The sequence below is a fragment of the Cavia porcellus genome, unplaced genomic scaffold, assembly GCF_034190915.1.
Source record: "Cavia porcellus strain 051 isolate PalLab524CR breed Dunkin Hartley unplaced genomic scaffold, mCavPor4.1 scaffold_18, whole genome shotgun sequence".
Taxonomy (NCBI): Eukaryota; Metazoa; Chordata; class Mammalia; order Rodentia; family Caviidae; genus Cavia; species Cavia porcellus.
This window is the reverse complement of record NW_026947501.1, coordinates 53794345-53814391: the sequence shown is the minus strand read 5'-3', so window position 1 is coordinate 53814391 and position 20047 is coordinate 53794345. Positions and strand designations below refer to the sequence as shown.

The window sequence follows — 20047 nt, the reverse complement described above, 5'->3', positions numbered from 1 at the left end:
TAGGGAGAGAGGTGTTGCCTGGTGCTCTGGTTTGTCACGCCCCAGGACAAAGACAGCAAGAGCCAGTGCGGCCACACACTTTACTGTTGCACGACTCCAGCTCCAGGCCAAGGAAGCTGGGGACAGGCTCTGTCCATGATCTAGCTGCACACAAACTGTCGGATGAACTGTTCCAGCTTGTCCTGACTGTCCTGGCTGGCAAATTCGGGGGATAGGCTGAGCTGGGGGCCCGCAGGGCCAGGTGTCTGCTGCAGTACCTGGTGGGCACACAGGCCATGAGAACTGTGCTCAGGGCTGAGCCTGTGCAGATACCTCTGGACCCATAGGTGGCCTCCCTGGGAACACTACAATGTGTCTCCAGCCTCCCTGCTGCCCTTCCCGGGAATAGAGAAGCCAGGGGTTTAGGAGGCCCAGGGCTGGGAAACCATCTAGTGCCCCAGCACACATCTGTTCCTGAGCATATCCATCTCCGAGTGTCATCAGGGCCAGCTCCATGGCTTGGGACAGGAGCAGGGGGCAGGAAAGAAGCAATGCCAGCTCCTCTCACCCCTAGGTCTCTAAAGGTCCAGACTGCGCTCATGGCAAGCTTTGGGTCCGCATACTCTGGAGGGAGAGAAGTGAGGCCTGAGGACAGGGCAGGGAGCCCCTGGCACAGCTTGTCTTGTTTAAAGGAGGAACCCAGGGTTGGAGATCAGGCTACCAGTGCCCAGCAGGGAGCAGCAGCCACCAGCAAACTCTTCTGCCTCTGGGAGCCTGGGCTGGATACTCAGGACTCACCGAACAGCCCATCTTCCTGGGCGCTGGTCTGCAGGAACTTGAACAGCTGCTCCACATAGCCGGACTCTGCGGGAGAGGAGATCTAGACCAGGCCCCGGGCTGAGCCCTGGGCAGCACAAGGGAGGCAGGCCTCACCGGTATCAGGCAGCTGCCCCTGGCGGAGGAAGGCTGCCGCCTGGGCAAAGGCTTTGAGCAGTGGCCTGAGCAGGCGACAGAGGAAGATGAAGAAGTCAGGGCAGCGCGACTGCTCGCTGAGCTGGAGGGGGACAGGCCGGAGTTAGGGTGGTGGCTGCTGTGTCCCTACCACTGGTCCCCCTCCCAGGCCCCTCTCAACACACCCTGAAGCACCGGCCCTGGGCCTCCTCGAAGTCGTCACTGTCACTATCACTGAAGTCTCCACTTAGTCTCCACAGCAGCTTTGCACTCAAACGCTGTCGACCTGTGTCGCAGGCAGCCCGAGAGCTCCCAGTCTGGGGGCCAAGAGAGCCGCTGGCCCTTGACAGGCACCTCAGGGGTCCGCCCTTCAGCCCCCATACTGGGTGCATGCAGGTGAAACCAGAAATGCATCTGAGGAGCCAGGAAGAATGCCAGAGCCAGACCAGGCCACCGCATGTGCAGCATGGGAAGTGAGTGCCCAGCTGCAGGGCCACAGCTTGGTGGGCAGGAGTCACAGGGGCAAGGAGTGCTGCAGGAACCCCCCAGGCATAGTGTGCGACCCATGGTGAGAGCCTAAGGGCCTGGGGCCAGCGTGGTAGAGCAAGGTCTCCCCGTCCCCCCACAGCTGGGCCCACGCCCTGCACACAGCTCGTCATCAGCACAGGAGGATGGGGCAGCACATGCACGGGGCCTGGGGGAGCTGCCCTGCCTACCTCCTCAGCCACCAGGAGCCCACACTGGATGAGCCGGTCCAGCACTTCCTGACAATAGCAGTACGAAGACTGGCAGGGCTGGGGGAGAGGGGCACCTGTGTAACCTCAGGAGACTGGGCCAGGGGCAGGGCAGGCCAAGTTCCTGGGGGCTCCGCAGCAAAGCGGGCATTCCCCTGAATGGGACAGAGCGGGATAAGGCCAGCAGGCCTGACCTGTAGCAGCAGCAGATCCCTTGGCAGCAGGTGCAGCAGCAGCAGGACCTGGTGGTACAGCTCCCTCTGGCTCAGCAGCTCGACGCCGTGCAGCTCCCAGGGCCCCTCAGGTGGCACCCTGCCTGCCAGCAGCCCCCGCACGGCACATGCTGGGGGGAGAAGGGCTGTGAGCATGCACCACGCCCCCCCCACCTCCCACCTTTGAGGCCTGGGCACTCACCGCCCACTGCCTCACTCAGGAAGGCGGGCAGCAGCTCTGTGCTCAGGCGTGCCAGGTGCACAAGGCCTGGCCCGGGCCGTGGCACCACCACCAGGTCCCCTTGGTGGAGTCGCAGCAGGACCACATGTGCCCGCAGCAGGCTCAGCGCATGCTGCACCAGGCTGCGCAGCTGCCCCGAGAAGCCCACGTCGAAGCCACGCAGCAGCATCTCCTCCGTCAGCCAGGAGAAGTCGCCTAACAGCTGCGACAGGGCCACACCCTGAGGGCAGAGCAGTGCTGAGTGGGCAGCAGGGGCACACCCAGGGACCCCATATGTCACACCCTACCTTCCGGTGCTTGAACAGCAGCAGCGTCGCCATGATGGCTGTGCTCATCACTGCCGAGCTCGCCACGCTGGCTGGGGTCAGGAGTGCTGCTGGTCAGGATCCTGATCCCACCATCCTCTGCCAGGTCGCTCCACTGCCCCCACCCTGCAGTCTCCACCCCAAAGGGGCACTTGAGATGCTGTCAGCAGACCCCTTGAAGGGCCCCTCAGAGCAGGTGCTGGGTTACCCCTGGCTTGCCTCTTCCCTTCCTATTAACAGCCAGGGCAGGCTGAGAAGAGGGGGTGAGCCCCAGGCGGGCTGCGTCCCAGGCAGGTGGCCACAGCTGGGCCCACGCCCTGCACACAGCTCGTCATCAGCACAGGCAACCCTGTGTGCCCCCCAGGGCAGGGGAAGACCCCACTGTGCCATCAAGGGAGGGTGAGCCAGGCGCACACTCCCACTCAGAAGGACCCACTAATGGAAGCCCACACAGAGCAGAGTGCTCAGGACACCCCTAAGCCCGGAGCACCGCCCTTACCATTTAGGATGTGGCGGCTCAGCCTCCTGACCAGGAGCCGGTCCTCCTCCCCAAGGGCCAGGAGTGGCCCAGTCACTGGGGTCCACTCCTGCTCCTTCTCAGTGTCCGGGACACTGGTACTGGGACAGATACATAGATCAAAGAATAAAGGCACCACCCCTGCAGTCACAGGGGGTGGGGAGCCTTCCTCACTGTGCAGGTGTGTTCCCCGCCCAAGGCCAGCCCTGGATAACTCTCAGAACTTGCTACTTCCTGGCTGCACAGTGTGCCCAGACTGGGTAAGGCTAGTCCCTGCACCATTCTAATTAAACAGGCTGCATGGGAAGAGGGCTGCCCACTGCCCGGGGTAGGGACCACAGGCCCAAGGCTGTCACCTGGCCCTACCAGTGGCCCAGCACGATGGGCTGCAGCAGGTGCTCCAAGGTCTGCCTGTCGCCCCAGCAGCTTCTGGCGTTGGTGGTATATTCCTGCCCAGAATAAGACCTTCAGTGGCTGCCACTGATCCCCAGGACACCTGCACACAGCCCACCTAAGGCAGGGGAGGTGAGCCCCAGACCCTCCCGGCTATGGCCAGCTAGCTCCGTACCTGCAGGGAGAAGGGCTGGGCAAGGTGCACTCGCACACAGACCTTGCGGTTGCAGCCCCAGTAACTGCGCAGCCTCCATAGGACAGCCAGAGCTCCTGTCCACAGCCCCAGGGGGGCCGGGGCCTGCAGGGAAGGAGAGGCCAAGTCCGAAGCCTGGCAAGGGCACCTGGACAGGCCCTGCTGTCCACTGTGGCCCACTCAGAGGCATTCCTGCTCTAGTCTGTGAAACTTTATTCCACCCCTAACATCATGCAGGGCCTTGCCTGCTGCAAGCTTGTTTTCTCGTCCACAGAACAGGACAAATTCCTCCCCAGCAGGGACTTTAAAGATGAAAAAAAAAGACTGATGGTAGGGTGTCACCAGGAACCAGGGACAATGATGATGAGGAGAACTCCCTGGGGCTCACTTCACTCCCTGCTTCAAGCCCATGCCTGGGATGGGGGGGGGCGTGGGAGACGCAGCCACATGACAAAGCAGTGCCCCCTGCCTGAAGCGGGTATCTGTCCCCGTGGGGTCCCCAGGGCAGGGGTACTCACATGGTGCACATCCCCTGGAGAATCTGGAACCAGGTCGTATGCGATGGCTACTGGCACCAGCGTAACATCTGGGATGACACCTGCCTGCACCGCCTGCACCACCAGCCCTAGCCAGGCCTGGCCCAGGGCTGACAGCCGTGGCCCTGGGGCCCCAGGAGCTTCTTCCAGGAAGATGAGCAGGGGCTGCCCGCTCAACAGCAGCTGCTCCACAGCCTGGGGCAGAGGGGCAGGTGTCAAGACCCAGGCAGAAACAGAGCCCATACCTTGGCCTGGCCCATGCACAGCCCTGGGGACACTTACAGCACCGGCCACCGCCCTTGCAAGGGCCCCCTCAGGGCTATCCAGAGAGAGGCTGGCCTCTGCAGGCAGGAAAAGCCCCCCGAGATTCCTCAGCAGAGCTCTGTGGGGCAGAGGCCAGAGTGGTGAGAGGCTGGGCTATGAGAGCAGGAGGGGTCTGTCAGCATACCCCACCCTGCCCTGCCCCAGCCTGGGACTTTGCCCAAGACAACCAAAGCCCAGGCTCTTACCTGAGAGCAGGGGAGCATGTACAGGGGTCCCACGCCACGCGGAGCACGCCCAGGCCCTGGGAGAGCAGCACGAAGGGCAGTAGGATCCCGTCCAGGAGCGACTTGTGCGTGGATAGGAAGATGAGTGGCGAGCCCTGCTCCGGGAGAGCCAGAGGCCAATGCCACCTTGTCCCCAGCCAGTGGCCCCACAGCAACCCCGGGGAAGGCGGAGACAGCTTTGGAGTCCCTCCTCTCAGCCATTTCCCAAAAGGACAACAGTCTCCCAGCTACTGTCAGGGTGAGGACACACTGACAGACGGTTGCTGGGACCATGATGAGAAGACCTGAGAGGAAGCCCCAAGGGGGCAGGACTGTGGGACAGCAGGAAAGGGCACCCAAGGACAGTGCATGTTCCTGGCAGCCGGTGGGACGGGCTGGACTTGGTGGCCTGGCCTCGCCTCTGCCCTGGCCCTGCCGCCCTGCGTGGCCGCTCACCACCTCGGCGGCCTTGTGCACCATCTTCATCTGGCCTTTGTGCAGCTGCACGTTCAGGAAGAGGCGACTCAGGAACCGCAGCAGCGCCCAGCTAAACAGCCTGGGAAGTGACACCAGGCAGCTGTGAGGTCAGAGACCCCACCTGATGGTCTCCATTCCTCCATGAGGCAGCACATGGGCATCCACAGACAGCAGTGGGGCTGAGGAGATGCGTTCTAGGCAGGAGTCTTCTGCTTTCTATCTGGACCCCCAACCACTCCTCGCTTAACCTTTGCAATGGGTTTTTGCTGCCCTCAGAGATCCAGCCTGCACTTCCCTGAGGCCCTTTATGACCCCAGTCCCTCTACCTCTCGAATTCATCCCCAGGGGCTCTGCCCTGCCAGCTTCCAGCCACACTGGCTTCTTTCTGCCCAGCGCCATGCCCCATGCCTTCCCTCTCCCAAAACTGTCCTGTTCCCACTGCCAGGCCTGTGCCCCCACAGCTGGCTCCTTCCCCTCTGGCCTCAGGGGACCATCTCCTTCTTCCCTCTGCAATCTCTCAGGCTTACCTGCCCTGTATTCTTCAGTTGTGTCTCTTCACACCTTACTCCCCAGAACAGTGCCTAACACCCGCTACGAGCACCACCCCGCTTCTGGAAGAAACCCCACCCAGCTCCCAGAGGGGCCCAGCCCTTCCCAAGCCCAGCCAACACCACTCTCCAGAGGGCAGAGAACCCTGCTCAGAGCAAGTGGCCCTGGGCACAGTCACCTGAGCAGGAAGGGGCGGGGTGGAGCCTGCATGTGATCCAGGATGCGCCTGGCCTCCTTCTTCTGGCCTTCCCCAGCCCCTGCTGCAGCTGTCCCTGAGAGCAGGCTCTGCACCCTATGGGGTCAGGTGCAGTGCTGGGCTGAGTGGGCCCGGACTCACGCCATGCAGAGACACACACACACACACACACACACACACACACACACACACACACACAAGTATGCATGCACACTCCCCAGAGTTCCCTAGTCTGTACCACATTCTGCATAGCTAACACTCCAGGAACCCTGCACCACCACCCCCTCTCCAGCCCTCTCCAGCCCTCTTGCCCTAAGCCTTGGCTGCCCCTCTAGATATGAAGGATAGTCAGACCTTGATCCCTCTCCTCACCCAGGGCTTTCCATGATCTTCTGTGAGGCATCCTGGCAGGGGGGGATGCTCTGCTCCAGGGACCATAGGAAACAGCAGAGCCTGCGAACCAGCCAGCCCCGAAACCTGAGCGGGGTAGGGAGGTGATAGTTCACAGTGGTCCCCCCTCATCAGGAGGGATCAACTACACTGCTGCACCCCAGAACACCTGAGCTGAGTTCAATTTACCATGGAGGGATGCCTGTCTTCTCAGCCCCAGTGTCCCCCACCCCGAGGGACACAGTAGGTGATACACGCAAGCTCACAGACCGAACTGCAGGATGGTGCCAAACCCACCTCCCCCAGGTTGGAGATGGAGCACAGGATGGGGACCCTTCTTTGCCTAGCAAAGAAAGAAAATGGCACCCCAAACAGGGCCCCAGACACTGGCATCCCAAATGCCCTGCCCACTCACACTCCCTTAGCCCCGGCCCCATCTACCTGGTGTTCTCCTCCTTCACCAGGATCACATTGCAGAAGCCCAGGTCCATCAGGCTCCTGTGAAAGAAGGACTCCTGCCCGGGGACAGGGACAGTATGTCCTGCGTGGCCTCTACATTCCAAGAAAGGTTCCTGCCCTGCCCCTCTAGCCTCTGCCCAATGGCCTTTCAAGTTTACTAGAAGAAAGGATCATCCTATAGCAGTTATCTCTCAAAAGGCGCCTGACCCCTAGCCCTAATGCTGGCTCAGGAAAACGGCTCCATGCTCACAATGGTACCCCGTAGGCTGCCCAGAATCACTCTCCTGGAGAACAGCACACAGACGGTCCCTGAGGACTCACAGCCTGGCTCTCCTCTGGAACCGCAGCCCCTCAGTACCAGCACCCACCGTGGACAGGCAGGGGTGTCTGAAGCATGTGCAGTGAGACACAGACACCAGGCCTCCAGGCATAGCTGTTCCCCCAAGGCCCTTTTGATTAGTGCTCCCCCAAAGCCCCCCCAAGACCTCCCCAGCCAACAGACTCAGCCCTGGAAGCCCAAAACTGCATCCAATGCCAGTGCCTCCACTCCCAGCAGAGACAAAAGCAGAGGCCTAGTGCAGGCCAGGAAAGATGAAAGTGCGCCTCTCATCACTTACCCAGCTTTTAGGGGTGCAGGTCTGGCAACATCGACCCACAAAGGGGCGATACTTGCCCAGAAATGGGGTGACAGCCTCCAGCTTCATACTAAAGCCTGATGATTGCAGGCTGGCCTGCAAGAGGGCCACAGAGAGTGAGGATTCAAGGTCCTTGGCAGAGGGCACCAAGAACAAGGGTCACAGGGGTGAAGGTAGCAGGGCACAGGGCTGTCGGAATGGGCGCCACTACCTCTGGGCCACTGTGGCTGCTGCTCTGCTGGGTCTGGGATCTGGATTCCAACATGGTGTCGATGTCAGTCTCTAAGGTCTAGGAAGCAGGCACCTCTCTCACCACAGGAAGCTAGTTTTGGGTAAAAGGTAAAGCATGGAGCTACATGGAGTTTGAACCCTAACTTAGGAGCTCTTGGGAGGACCCCTATGGCCCCATCCTACAACAGACAGACAATGCTCAGGCCAGCAGCAGTTAGACAGACGTAAAAAGCCAAGGGCTGGTTCAGCTCAAAGCCCCAGTGAGCCAGTTGTCCTTAAAAGACCCTGGGAGGTCACAGGCCAGGGGCTTTCTCACAGGGACATCAGGGGACTGGCTGTCCAACTAGCAGTATCCACCCTGCCATCTGCAAGCACAGACAGGCTGTGGCAGACACGTAGAGCTTTACTGTACAAGGAGAAGTGTGGGGCTGCACTGCAGGACAGCTCCAGGCTACCAGAGAGCAGCAGGACGGTCACTAGGAGGCTAGCAGGTCCTGCTCCACTGCTCTTCCCCTGTCTGCCAGACAACACTTCACCCATTCGTCCTTACAGTGCCCGGGGTCCTTACAACTGGGCTCAGAGCACAGAGAAATGCCACACAGACCTGGTCACAAGGAAGGGTCATCCAGTTTGGGACAGGGTAAGACTGTTTCACACTCAATCCACTCTCAAGTGGCTTCTCCACAGATGGTACCACTTCCCACCACAACAATCCCTATGACTGGCAAATATCCACCTTCGATAAAACAGTACCAAATCCCTTGTGGCCCAAATAGCTAGGCCCTAAAATCCCTTCTACCTCGACCTCCCACCTCAACCCTGACAGCAGGCTGGGCTACATGTTTACATTTTCCTCATCCCACCTTCTCCCTTCCTGCCAACCCCAGACCCTGCTCATGGCCCTGCGTTCATGAATCCTCTAGGACACCCTCTCTTTAGGTTTTCAGTCCATGTTCTCTGGGCAAGCAGCCATGTGAAGCCTCGCACCGCAGCTCAGCATTCCCCTCCCCAGACCATCCATAGATGTCCTAAGAGCCAGTGCTCATCTCTGTGCACTTGGCATGCCCAGAGGAGGAAGGCAGGAGGAGCAAGATGACTGTGACCTCCTCTCCAGGAAGTCAGGCTCTCTCTTTTGCTGTCCAGTTAGTTCAGTTCAGAACTTTAAAGCCAAAGCTAGGCATGGTGGTGCCTACCTGCAATCCCAGTACTCTGAAGGCTGAGCCAGGATGATCGCTGCAAGTTCAAGGCCCATACACAGTGAGTTCAGAGCCAGCCTGAACTACATGTGAGACACTGTCTCAAAAAAAAAAATAACAAAACAAAACACTAACCAAATAAAAAAGAACCACAAAGCCATGGAGTAATAGGATCATGATTCCAGCCTGGATATTCTGTTTTTAAAATGTTCTCACAGCCCCATTCACAGACACTGGCACAGGGAAGTTAAGCTAAGGCTGCAATCTGAGCAGTACAGCCTCCTTTACCCAGGTGTCTGCCCCTGCCTCAGGCTTAGACCTGTCCCACTCCCAAATCCTAACTGCACTAATCTGTGCCAGCCCTAAAAGGGCAGAGTAAAAGTCAGGGCAGAGGTGACTCCCTAATGTCAATGAAGGTGATTACTGAGCTGACACACTGCAGGCAGTTCTAGGACACGTCTAGCACCTAATTCCCCCATGGGAACCTCTGTGGCTCTGTAGCTCCTTCTTAGATGCCTCCTCCCACTAGGACACATACTGCAGAGATTGCAAACTAGCATCCCAAGGATCAGACGCAGTTTTCATACATACTTTTGAATACATGTGCTAAAACCGTAGGAGTTAAGCCTAAGGTTTAAAAAGTGGAGAGTTCGTTATATAATAATCAGTATTTCCAGCTGCTGTTGTAAAAGTGATGTAAGAGTTGGGGGACTCTGTGTGTACACCCCACAGAGTGTCTGATGGGGACGCAAGAAGACCACTCCTTTGGTTACAACTTGTCTCACCTCAGGGGCCCCTACCTGGCCTGCCAGGCCTATCCCACTAGAGTGAGCCTTTCCGTTCACGCCCAGCCCCTGTGCACACCCGTGCTTGTATCCTCAATCCAAGGATGTAAACAAAGCCACTGGCATCCACAGTGCCCATGCCAACTGAGGACCGGTCTTTTAAGGCTGGGCTCCAGTCTTCCGCCACCCCCACGCCACTCTCACCCCGTCCCCCCACCCCGCGACCCTTGCCCCAGGGCAAAGGGGAGAAGGGCGACCCCTTGGTGGCAAGGCCCAAAGTCCCTCCTCCATGTCCCTGTCCCCACCTCCTTGTGAAGTAACACAGGTCAAGGTCAGCACTAAGCAGACTCCCCAGTGTTCTCCCCACAACAGAACCCCAGAGGTCTCGTGTGCTCGATGGGCCTGTGAGGCCTATACTCCATTGGGTCTACAAAGACACCCACCCCGCCTGCTCTCAAATGACCACCGGGCCCAGTTTTCCATGCGGAAAGGTCCCTGAAGGACCCAGGACCTGGTCAGACCATGCTTGCCTGGGAGCAGCTCCCGTGGATTAAACTTCGCACCCACCTCACACTTCCGCCGAAGTGGACAGAAAACTGTTTGGTGCGCTCAGTGCGCAGGTGTAAAGCAGCTCTGAGAGCCAATAGGAACACACGCTGGGTCTGAGGCCCGCCCCTCGCCGTAGCACCGCCCTCAGTCCAAGGCACTCTGGGTATGGGGCCCTGGCTCTGGGCGGGTCCTCTCAGGCTGCGCAGAGCATGGTGTGCAGGCTATGTTCCCCTTCCAGACAGGCCCTGCAGGCCACGCAGGGATCTCTGAAGACTTCTGTCAGACTTGGGGCCCCCAAAGTGGGACGAAGAATCATTTGTAGCCAGATTCTAACAAAAAAAATTTTTCAGCCAAGCATTATGTGGCATTCCTGTAATTCTAGCGCTGTGGGAGACTGAGGCAGGAAGATCACACATTTGAGCCCAGCTTGGGCAATTTAGCGACTTAGTAAGACCCTGTGTAAACATTTTTAAAAGGCCTTAGAAATGTAGCAGAACGCCAAGGTCTTGGAAAAGTGAGAGAAAATGTCGACTAGAGCCAATTCTAAGGTGATTAAAAAAAACAAGTTGGCCTCTCCAGCAGACTTTCTTTCCTTAATTAGAACTCCAGAGCTGCTAGGTGCCTGGCATCAGCTGGGCCTCTGGCCCCTGTGTTCTTCGCCAGGTTATTTGATTAATATCAAACTCCTGTGTCAGCCCTGAGCTCCGTGTGAACGAAGGCCTTACAGGTTCATTCATCTTTTGACTGTGTTCCCAGCACCCAGCAGGAGACCAGTGAGCGATGGGCATGAAGCTTGGAATAAGTGAAGGAGAGGATGAAGGCACTTTGTTCCCGCACTGTCACCCCCTCCTCCGTGGGCCACCTGACTTGCCAGAGCATTCTATGGTTCGAGGGCATTGTCACACCATGGAAGCAAAGACGTGCAAGCCTGCTGACCCCAGGTGACAAGCCGGATGAACAGCCCTCTCTATAGCCTCCACACTCCCGATGTGACTGCCTAGATTTACCCTCAGGATGTAGCCATCTCTCCCCCTTTTTGTGTCTATCCAGGCTTTTTCTGTCCACTTAACACGTGTCCAGTTTTGCGATGTCCTGCTAGTATTGCACAACCCATTTTGTGCCCTCTCCTACCTTTTTGTACCAGAGAGCACAGACACAAAGAGGACTGAGATTCTAAAGCTAAAAAAAACAAAGCAATCTTTTTTTTTATGTTGTCTGTTCCCCCTGTTCTGGGAACACTCTCTGGGTGGGTGGCTGAGCTTCAGTTACTTCCAGGTCTGTCCTCAGGGAGCTCTGAGGCGGGACAGGAACACTGTGGACTGGAACACCCCGTGGTGGTGAGATACCAGGGCATCATCTGGCAGAGTTCTGTCCTCTGAGGTGTGGCTTCTTTGGAAAAAATGTGTTTGCAGGTGGTCAGGATGTTTTCCTACAATCTGGACATTTAAAAAGAAGCCTTGCCTTAAATCTGCACCAGAGCTGAGGTCCTGAGGACCAAACATGCTTTTCTTAGGCAGTCTGCAGACTGACCATGACCAGCGTGGCCCTGAGAAGGATTGAGGCACATCTGGGCTTGGCCTGCCCAACCTGGACTGAACCTAAGGAGAGAGAGAGGCCTTGTTGACAGAATTAGGATTCTAAGAGATTTTGAGAAAAGGTGATTGAGGACCTAAAAGACTGTGTTGAGACCTGGTGACCACAGTTCATTAAAGTGAACAGAGTAATGGACTTCTTGGGTTCTCCTCTTACTGGGGCTCTTCCTTTCCAACAATTGCAACCCACATACACTTAAGGCAGAAGACAATGTATTGGCTCATTTAAGGAGAAACTATATGCACATCAGCTTCATGTATAGTTAGATACAGGTGTTCAGACAATGGTACTGATCCTTGGATTCTTCCTTCATTGTCTGTACTGCTCGTGTCTGCCTAGCTTTGCTCCTCCTGAAACTTCTCCTATTAAAAAAAAATGACTGACAGCCCAAAAATTACATTCACCCTATTAACCTCCTCCTAGATAGGAATGTCTGTCCCCCATTATCCAAATGGAAACTCTAGAGGAGACTTTGATTGGTCCTGCAAAATCACCTTCTACCCTCTTGTTGTAGTCAAGGGTTATACACAGAGAACAATTCAGATCAGGACATGGAGTTTATAATATTTTTATAATGGTCACTGAAAGTTAACACAGGAGAATGCAGGAAATCTATCCGCAACACTAACGACATAGATTATTTAGTCAAGAGTCTAAACCCCACAGCAATGTCCCACATGAGTCCAGATAAAAACCCAGAGCTCAGGACAACGCCTCCACAAGTCCAACTGGAAGTCCAGAGCCCACAAGAAGGACTCACACCAGTCCCTTTTACGGATCTGTGCCAGGAAGACCCAAGGGTCAGCGGTGGAAGCCAGAAAGTCTATGCCAGCAGGATAAAGGAGCTGTGCTAATGGGATGAGGATTCTACACTGGAGCCAAGAAGTCACACTCACAACAAAGAGCGGGGCTGTCCTGAAAGGCACCACAGCTGTCCTCAGTGACACAGAGGCCCCGAGCTCCTCCGACGACAAGCTCAGTCAGGTACGTGCCAGGAAGCAGCGTGAGGAGTTCATCCTGGAGACCAGGCAGCACATGTCTTCCCCTCTGGAACCAGGAAGCAATGCTCGATGTGAAGACCAAAGCTTTTCCAGGAGAACCAACAGCTCAGACAGCAACTCGTAGGAGAACCAACAATGCCTCCATAATGCCTCAATCCCTCTCAACACCTCTCTTCTTCTCCACCTATTTATCCTGGCAACCTGCTCAGGTGGAGCATCTTCTCTCAATCTAATGTAATCCAGCTGGAGTTAAGTTGACCACTAGTTATCAAACCATAACACCTCTGGACCAATCACAGTGTCTAGAAGGTGTGGCGTGTGAAGCCATTTTACCTGGGTCTACATCTCTGTCCTCTTTTCCTGTCCTGGATTCTGGTCTAGCAGGGATGGTGCATGGAAGGCTTGGGTCTCGCAGGGAAGAGACACTGGCTGGCAAAACCACATGTACAATCTATCACAGGTGTGCTGTGGACTTCCCAACAGTAGGCTGGGACTAATTGTGCACTGCACTGAAGGCGCCATGCTGTGGCCTCTTGATAAATGGGTGTCAAGAAGTGACTTCCTTCTCAGTGAATCTCACTTGTCAACTTCTGTTGAAGGGGGTGACCTTCTGGCTGCTTACTTTGTGAGTCAAGCATAGCTTATGGTCAAGGGATGGGCAGGTGTGGTAATGGTCACCCAACCGTGTGAATGGATTTATACTCCTGGCACCTCCCAGAAGCAGAGGGCTCCATAAGGGCTCCTCTGTGCAGGTAGCACCTGGCCGACACCCTGGTTGCAGCCCCAGGGCAGGAGGCAGCTAAGCTGTGCCCAGCTCCTGGCCCTCAGCAAGTAGGAGATAAAAAGTGGTGTCCTTTCAAGCCCCTGGGTGCACGGTAACCCGTCACACAGTTGAGGAGGGGAATGCAGTCTACCAGTCAGGCTAAGCGGAGCAGTGCTGCTGCTAAGCGGCATAACGTGATGTCGACAGGACTGTTGCAGGAGTGCCAGTCAGTGTGCGTCCCACAGCCCACTGTGCACTTCCTGTGTTGGTGCAGGTGGCACTGTCACCTGTCCATCAGCCGCCCCACCAGGGAGCTCCTTGCAGAGCTCTTTGTGTGGCTCTTTGGGGGAGGTTGTCAGAGGCAAGTGAGATATTCACCTCTGGGAGAAAGAAAGGTAAAGGGGGCCAGTTCCCACTTCAGGAAACCAAGCAGCATGGAGGAGAGCTGAAAATGTACACAGAATGATGTGCAAAACCATCCTGAGTCTAAAAAGTAGGAAATAGGGGGCCCAGGCATATACTTGCCAGAATATCTCTCTCTCTCTCTCTCTCTCTCTCTCTCTCTCTCTCTCTTTTTCTCTCTCTCTCTGTCTCTCTCTCTCTCTTTCTCTCTCTCTCTTTCTCTCTCTGTCTCTCTCTCTGTCTCTCTCTCTCTCTCACACACACACACACACACACACACACATGCACGCACGCACGCACGCACGCACTTACACGCACTCAGACACACAGTCAATGGCCAAGCCCAGCTACTTGTTAGGCAAGCGCTCTACGGCTTCATCCCCAGCCTCCCAGCTTTGAACAAAGCTGATTTATGAATGTGTGTTCCTCAGTTGCTCAGGGATGGGTCAGCCTCAGATGCTGCTCTCTTCGAGTCCTGGGTATTTTTCTGGTCTGCCTTCCTCTGTGGAGGTCTCACTGCCAGGCAGACTACGTTGAGGGTCAAGGACTTCCTGCAACCAGATAAGAGGCCTGAACACCCTTTATTGAGGTGCTCCCAAAAGCCCTGAGACCTGTCTCAGAAAGAGCTACACTCTGCTGGCCAAGACAAGATCCCTAAGTACCTGTGACAGCCAGCAGCTCCCTGCAGGGAACTCAGGGATGTACCAGCAGAAGCTGAGTACCCCGAAGGCCAAGTCTTGGGGCCTGCAGGTGAAAGGGTAAACACAAGACTCTGCAACCCCAGGGACAGTAGGGTCCAACATTGTTGCTGAGCTCATGGCAGGTGACCTCCGGGGAGAGGTGACAATTCAGGCCCTAGAGCTTTTCCTCCCTGGGGACACAATGTCCCTTTCCCAGAGAGAAGCCTAGGGTTCAGAATGGTGGGGTTAGAGATTTTGTTTTTCCGGTGCTGGGGATGGAAGCCAAGTGTTTGAAACACTAATGACCGTGGGGAGGGCCCGGTGGGGCTCCAGGTCACTGCCAGAGAACGAGCATTTGGGAACAAATCTGTGTAATCAGAGTTGGCTGTATTTCTCCTGCCTCAGGAGAGGTGCAAGAGAGGCCGAGCTGTGCCCTGCACAAAACCCTGCCACCCGCCCTGGGCCGGCGGGCCCCCAGCTCCTAAGCAGCACCCTCTACCCACCAGCTCCACCACCTGACCCTGCCCAGGGAACCGGTGGGTGTCTGAGGCCTTTGTCTCAGAGCAGCCCCGATGGAGGGCTGGGCTTGGCCGCGGCGGGTGCTGGCTCTGAGCCCTGAGAGCCACTTTCCTCTGTGCAGCGCCCTGGGCCTCCCCCAGTCACACCTCCCACCCACTTGGGACTCTGAACAAAGTCCTGGTCCCTCCGGGCTGTGGATTTTTGTAAGGACCATCGAACCCACCCATGAGGCTGAGCTCCAAGACCTCACACGTCACCTTTCTTCAGCCGCCTGGTGTCCAATGGGGGACTGGGTTAGAATTAGCTGCATTCAAAGGGGTTCAAACAACAAGGGAGGGGGGTCTCCTATGTCCAACAACCAGGCCAAAATAAACCTTTCCTCCTTTAAACTGCCTATGTCAGATATTTTTCCCAGTGGTAAATGTTGTACTCCACTCAAAAAACAAGGCCTCATGGTGAAAAACGGGGCAAGACCCCAAGATGACCAACGGGGCAAGACGTCTTTTTAAAAGAAGCACTTTTATTTTAGCTGGCCCAGCGACACAGTGCAGATGGAATGTGCAAAGCTGTGCAACTGAGTTAGAGTTTTGACTGATTTTTATAGTTCATTTATGATTAGCTCATTGATCATTAAGTAGTGATGAGAAACAGAAACAAGGTGGGCCTTTGTTCCCCTTTGCTTGAGGTCAGAGGCATTTCACAGTGGGTGGTTAGCCAATTCATAGCCCTTGGTCTGCCAATTCCAGGAACATTTGTCTCTCATAAAGGGAACAATGGTTGACACAGCATCATTTGTCTCTGACAAGGGGAACAAAAGTTGACACAGCAAACAGGTTACTGGGGTGGGGGGATGACGCATACAGAACAGCAGAATGAAGCGGTCAGTTAATTTATAACTATGTGGTTGTTGCTTGGTTACTAGGGTAATGAGCTCAGTACAGAATGACAATATTACTAATAACTATCTTTTTAAGTAACTATTTTTGTTAATTATCTTTTCATCAATTATTTTAATTTTTAGCATCTTAGTATAACAGTAAACAGTTGACTAATACACCAGGCAATGAGAAACTCCACCATGATCCTTCTACAGACAATTTTCCTTTATATGCAAAGAAAGCTTTTTGCCTCTTTCTCTTCTCCATCCTTTTCTCTTCTTTCCAGTTTTGTTCACCATTAAGTAAGAATGTGATGTTTGGAGCTATGGCAGTGATGTTATGACAATGAGGAAAACACCAAAGAACTCTTGGGCTTGCAAACTCTAGGATTTGATTTCCCTGGGGGGTGAGACAATCTGGGGACCACAAATATGACCAATGTAAACTGTTCAGTTAAATCCAAATTGGTGGAGTTGCCAAATACAGCTTGACATAGAGTTTCTTCATCAATAAAAGAAACATTAGATATGGGTCACCCAATACATTTGTCACATTAGGTATAGGGATAGTTTTTGTTTAGGAATAACTCCAAGAGCAGTTTTCAAAATATTTTCTTTTCCCCCTGAAAAGTCAATCAGGTTTGCTTCTCATGAGATCCAGGGGCAGGATAGGTGTTCCCTGTGGACCCAAGGGAAGAGGTGGCTGGTTTTGAGGATGGACCTCAGGTGATCGAACCCTGCTATTCTACCATAGCCTCACTCTCCCAAATCTGCAGTTTGTAAATAGCAAAAGAACCCAATTCGAATGGTGTGGCCAGTAAAGAATTTGTAGATTTACCTAACTGAAAACTCAGAACCAGTGTGAGACTCAGGCATGGTGTGATCCAGAGGTTTGAGACGACGTGATTGCTGTGCAGTATTTGCTCCACAAAGCTCTTTAGTTTCTGCTCTCTGCAAGCGGTTCATTTCTAGTCTCCGCGGGACCTTTCCTTTCAGGCTGGCTTCCCCTCTGTGGTGACAATGGCAGCAGGAGTCCCAGAGCTTGTCTGGGCTTCACCACAGCCCCACTATGAGCCTTTTATGTTAGAACTTCCAGGAAGTCCTAGACTTGCTCTGATTGGCCTGACTTTTGTCCCTTGTCCTCTCTAGAGCAAATCAGTTCCTGCGGGGGCTGGGTGTGGGGCAGGCTGTTTACAGATTGCTGCATACAGAAGGCAGAAAAGAGGCTCCAGGATGTGCACAACCCGATCCCTAAGTCCTGACCACACGGGAGGGAACAAAGGTTGCTAACCAGACTTTGTTTTCAGAAGAGAGTCCATGCTCACCAAGGGCCGCCCGGAGACTTTGCTGGGACTCAGCCCAAGGTGCACAGCGATCCAGCCTATTTGCTTTGGTCCCTTTCCTATCTATCACCCTATTTCTCTCTTTTTGGAATGGGAATGCCTTTGTTGATTTTCTTTTTAATTGTGCAGGGACCTGGAGCTAAGAGTTTGCCTTGAATCTCAGGGGAGACTTGGGACTTGGACTTTTCAGCAATGCTGGAACTGTGAGGACTTCAGAAATGGACTAAATGCATTTTGCATCGAGAGATGTGCCTGAGTCTGCTGGAGGCCAGGGGCAGAATGCTATGGTTTACACAGATGTCCCCCAAAGCCTCCTGGGTCCATGGGAGGGGCATTTGGGAGGCGAGTGTATCATCCGGTAGGGATGATACCCTGGGGTACCTAGCTGAACGTGCTGCTGGGAGGTGAGGCCTGGTTGGAGGAGGTGGGGGGCTGGGGGCGTGGCCTGGAAGGTTTTATTTCCCTCGCTCCGCCCTTGAGCCCTCTCTGCTTCCTGATTGCCATGCTGTGAGCAGTTCTCTTCCCCTAGGCCTCTCTGCCTTGCCACCCTGCCTTGGAACCCTCTGACTATAGGCTGAACCAAAATAAACCCTCCTTAGGTTGGGGGTGTTGGGTATTGTGACTCAGATAAGAAAACACTAAAACAGCCCCTCTGTTTTTCTGACCCTGTTTGAAGTGCTCAGTTGCCAGAGCCCTAATACTTATACCTCTGATTCTAGAGGTGACTGCAGGTGACATTAGCCAAAGCAGGAATTCATTTGTGACCAGAGATACAAGACAATCTCCAGCCCCTACTGATTTGTGAGAACTGGGCTCTTTCTTAATCAAGGATGCTACGTGGGTGGGAGGCACTCCTGACGTGTTTGTGCATCTAAAAGCCTGGAGTTGTGGGCTGCCCATGCATCCCCGCCCTCCCCAGCAAAGGTGCTGCCAGCTCTGTGGCAGAGATGACTCCTTGGTGGGCTGAGAAAGGACTGCATCTCCATGGAATATGCACAGGGAATCTAAAGATGTTCTGCCTGGAACACACACTTTGACAGAAATAGGCGTTCAGGGCAAGGAGCAGACCACCAAGTGAGTGAGAAGGCTTTGTCTCTAGAAAGCAAACAGAAGCGAGTGCTGGTCTTTGGACATGGAGCCTCAGAAACTCCAGGAGGAATGAGATCAGCTGGGGAAAAACTGGGTTTGATCTCGGAGACCAAATAGGAGCAGCAGGAGCAGCTAACAAGGGGAGAAAAGAGCTGTTTCTGCTGCTGCAGCCCTGTTCCTCTTCCACAAGGTTGTAGGAGGACCTCAGAAGCAGGCAGCCATCTTGCAACGGAGTAGATTGGAAGGGGGGACCTCAAGAGACGCTAGGCCATGGTTCCAACAACAGCCCCACCAAAGCTCCTGTGGGGATGTGGTCCCACTAAACGCGTGTCAGTCAGCTGGTCCTCACAGTTACCTGAGAAAACGGGACAGAGGAACGGTTTGTGTGGACTCATGGTTTCAGGGGATTCAGCCAAAATGCTGCTCGTGCTATGGCAGCCAAGAAGGTGAGGAGGAGGAGGAGAGCCAGAGGGAGAGAGGACAGAGCTGGGGACAGGATGTTCTCCTGAAAAGCACGGCCCCAAGTAACCTAGTTCCTCCCACAAGTCCCTGCCCATCCCCACATGGGCTCAATGCTTCAGCCCTTCACCTGGCACTAATCAGGGCTGATCCAATGTCCTTGGCCTCTGACCAGGGCAACATCCTGCTGTTCATGGGATTAATGGGTTGCTTTGGGGTCCAGGAGCCAAGAGTATCCTTTAGCTTCTTGTATGTCATCTGACCTAACCTCTCAGCCTTGCTTCACTTAAAGTGGGGACACTCAATCATCTGACCTGCTTTGTGGGTGATGAACAGAGTCCCTGGGATCAGGGAACCCCGTTGTCACAAAACAAGCTGGGCTATGTTGCTGTCACTGGCAGCTCTGCAATCCCAGGACTTAACAATGACTAACCTCCCTCTCCCAGCACAGTTACATCCCAGGCGGGCAGGGACATCTGCTGCATGCAGGGTAGGTCCCCAGGGCTTCAGATTGCTGGTCCTCCAGGAGACAGTGGCCCTTGCAAACCCATGACAGGGGAAGACCAAGGTGTTAGGTGCGACTGACCTGTCCGCTGAGCTGCCCGGCTGGGAAGGGGCAGGTGGAGTCTGGCTCAGGAAGCTCTAACCTCCAAGTCTTTCCTCCACCCCTTCAGCATGCAACAGTGCCCCCAAAACTGTGGCAACCCGTGAGCTGTGTTGGTGAAGCAGATTCCAGAGGGTCAGCACCATGGCCCCAGATCTTCTCACGAACAAGGGGACAACTGGGTTACACTACCAGCCCTTCCAGCCTGCGCACTCTGTCCCTGCTGAGTCAGTCCCATGACTTCTAGTTGTCCTCAGGGTCCAGAGAATCAGACCCCAAAATTCCTTCTCCTTCGGTGACTGGAGGCCCGTCCTCCCTGCCCTCTGCCTGGCCCATCCCAGCGGGCAGCTGCCTGGCTCACAACCTGTTAATCTATTAATTATCTGCCTTCAGCACTAATGCCTGTTAATAATAAACCCAGCCCCCTCCCCCCTCCTTTAATTGCCTGCCTGCTACCTCTAGCTTTGTGGCTTTTGCACTGGGTTCCCCATGGGCTCCAGGCCTTGGCTTCTCTGCCCCAGTCCCTACCGCCTTCCTGGTCCTTCTGCAGAGCGGGTGAATGCAGCTGCTGAAGTGTGACGTCAGGATGGAGAGAATCAGGGCGTCACGCCCAGCCCACCTGGGAGCATGCCTCCTATCTGCCTGGGTTTGTGAGACCAGAT

The 20047-nt window shown here is 55.1% G+C and overlaps 1 protein-coding gene across 5 annotated transcripts; it reads right to left on the bottom strand.

Moving 5' to 3' along the window:
- Nucleotides 1-63: 63 nt before the first annotated feature.
- On the bottom strand, nucleotides 64-19752 carry LOC100730092 (glycerol-3-phosphate acyltransferase 2, mitochondrial). Of its 5 annotated transcripts, none has more exons than XM_063229960.1 (23): nucleotides 19368-19752; nucleotides 12545-12695; nucleotides 7506-7616; nucleotides 7277-7390; nucleotides 6642-6715; nucleotides 6183-6287; nucleotides 5793-5906; nucleotides 5045-5144; nucleotides 4571-4704; nucleotides 4344-4443; nucleotides 4044-4256; nucleotides 3508-3630; nucleotides 3306-3388; nucleotides 2922-3040; nucleotides 2405-2475; nucleotides 2079-2337; nucleotides 1859-2007; nucleotides 1647-1724; nucleotides 1116-1247; nucleotides 913-1033; nucleotides 778-843; nucleotides 548-603; nucleotides 64-257 (listed from the first exon to the last, which is right to left on the bottom strand). In XM_063229960.1, exons 3-23 carry the CDS (start codon nucleotides 7557-7559, stop codon nucleotides 141-143), a joined length of 2382 nt encoding a protein of 793 aa, XP_063086030.1. In that variant the 5' UTR covers nucleotides 7560-7616; nucleotides 12545-12695; nucleotides 19368-19752; the 3' UTR covers nucleotides 64-140. The 5 variants fall into 5 exon arrangements, with proteins under 5 accessions (XP_063086030.1, XP_063086029.1, XP_063086028.1 ...); XM_063229959.1 differs by lacking the exons at nucleotides 12545-12695; nucleotides 19368-19752 and adding exons at nucleotides 8719-8818; nucleotides 10074-10392; XM_063229958.1 differs by lacking the exons at nucleotides 12545-12695; nucleotides 19368-19752 and adding an exon at nucleotides 10074-10392.
- Nucleotides 19753-20047: the final 295 nt, after the last annotated feature.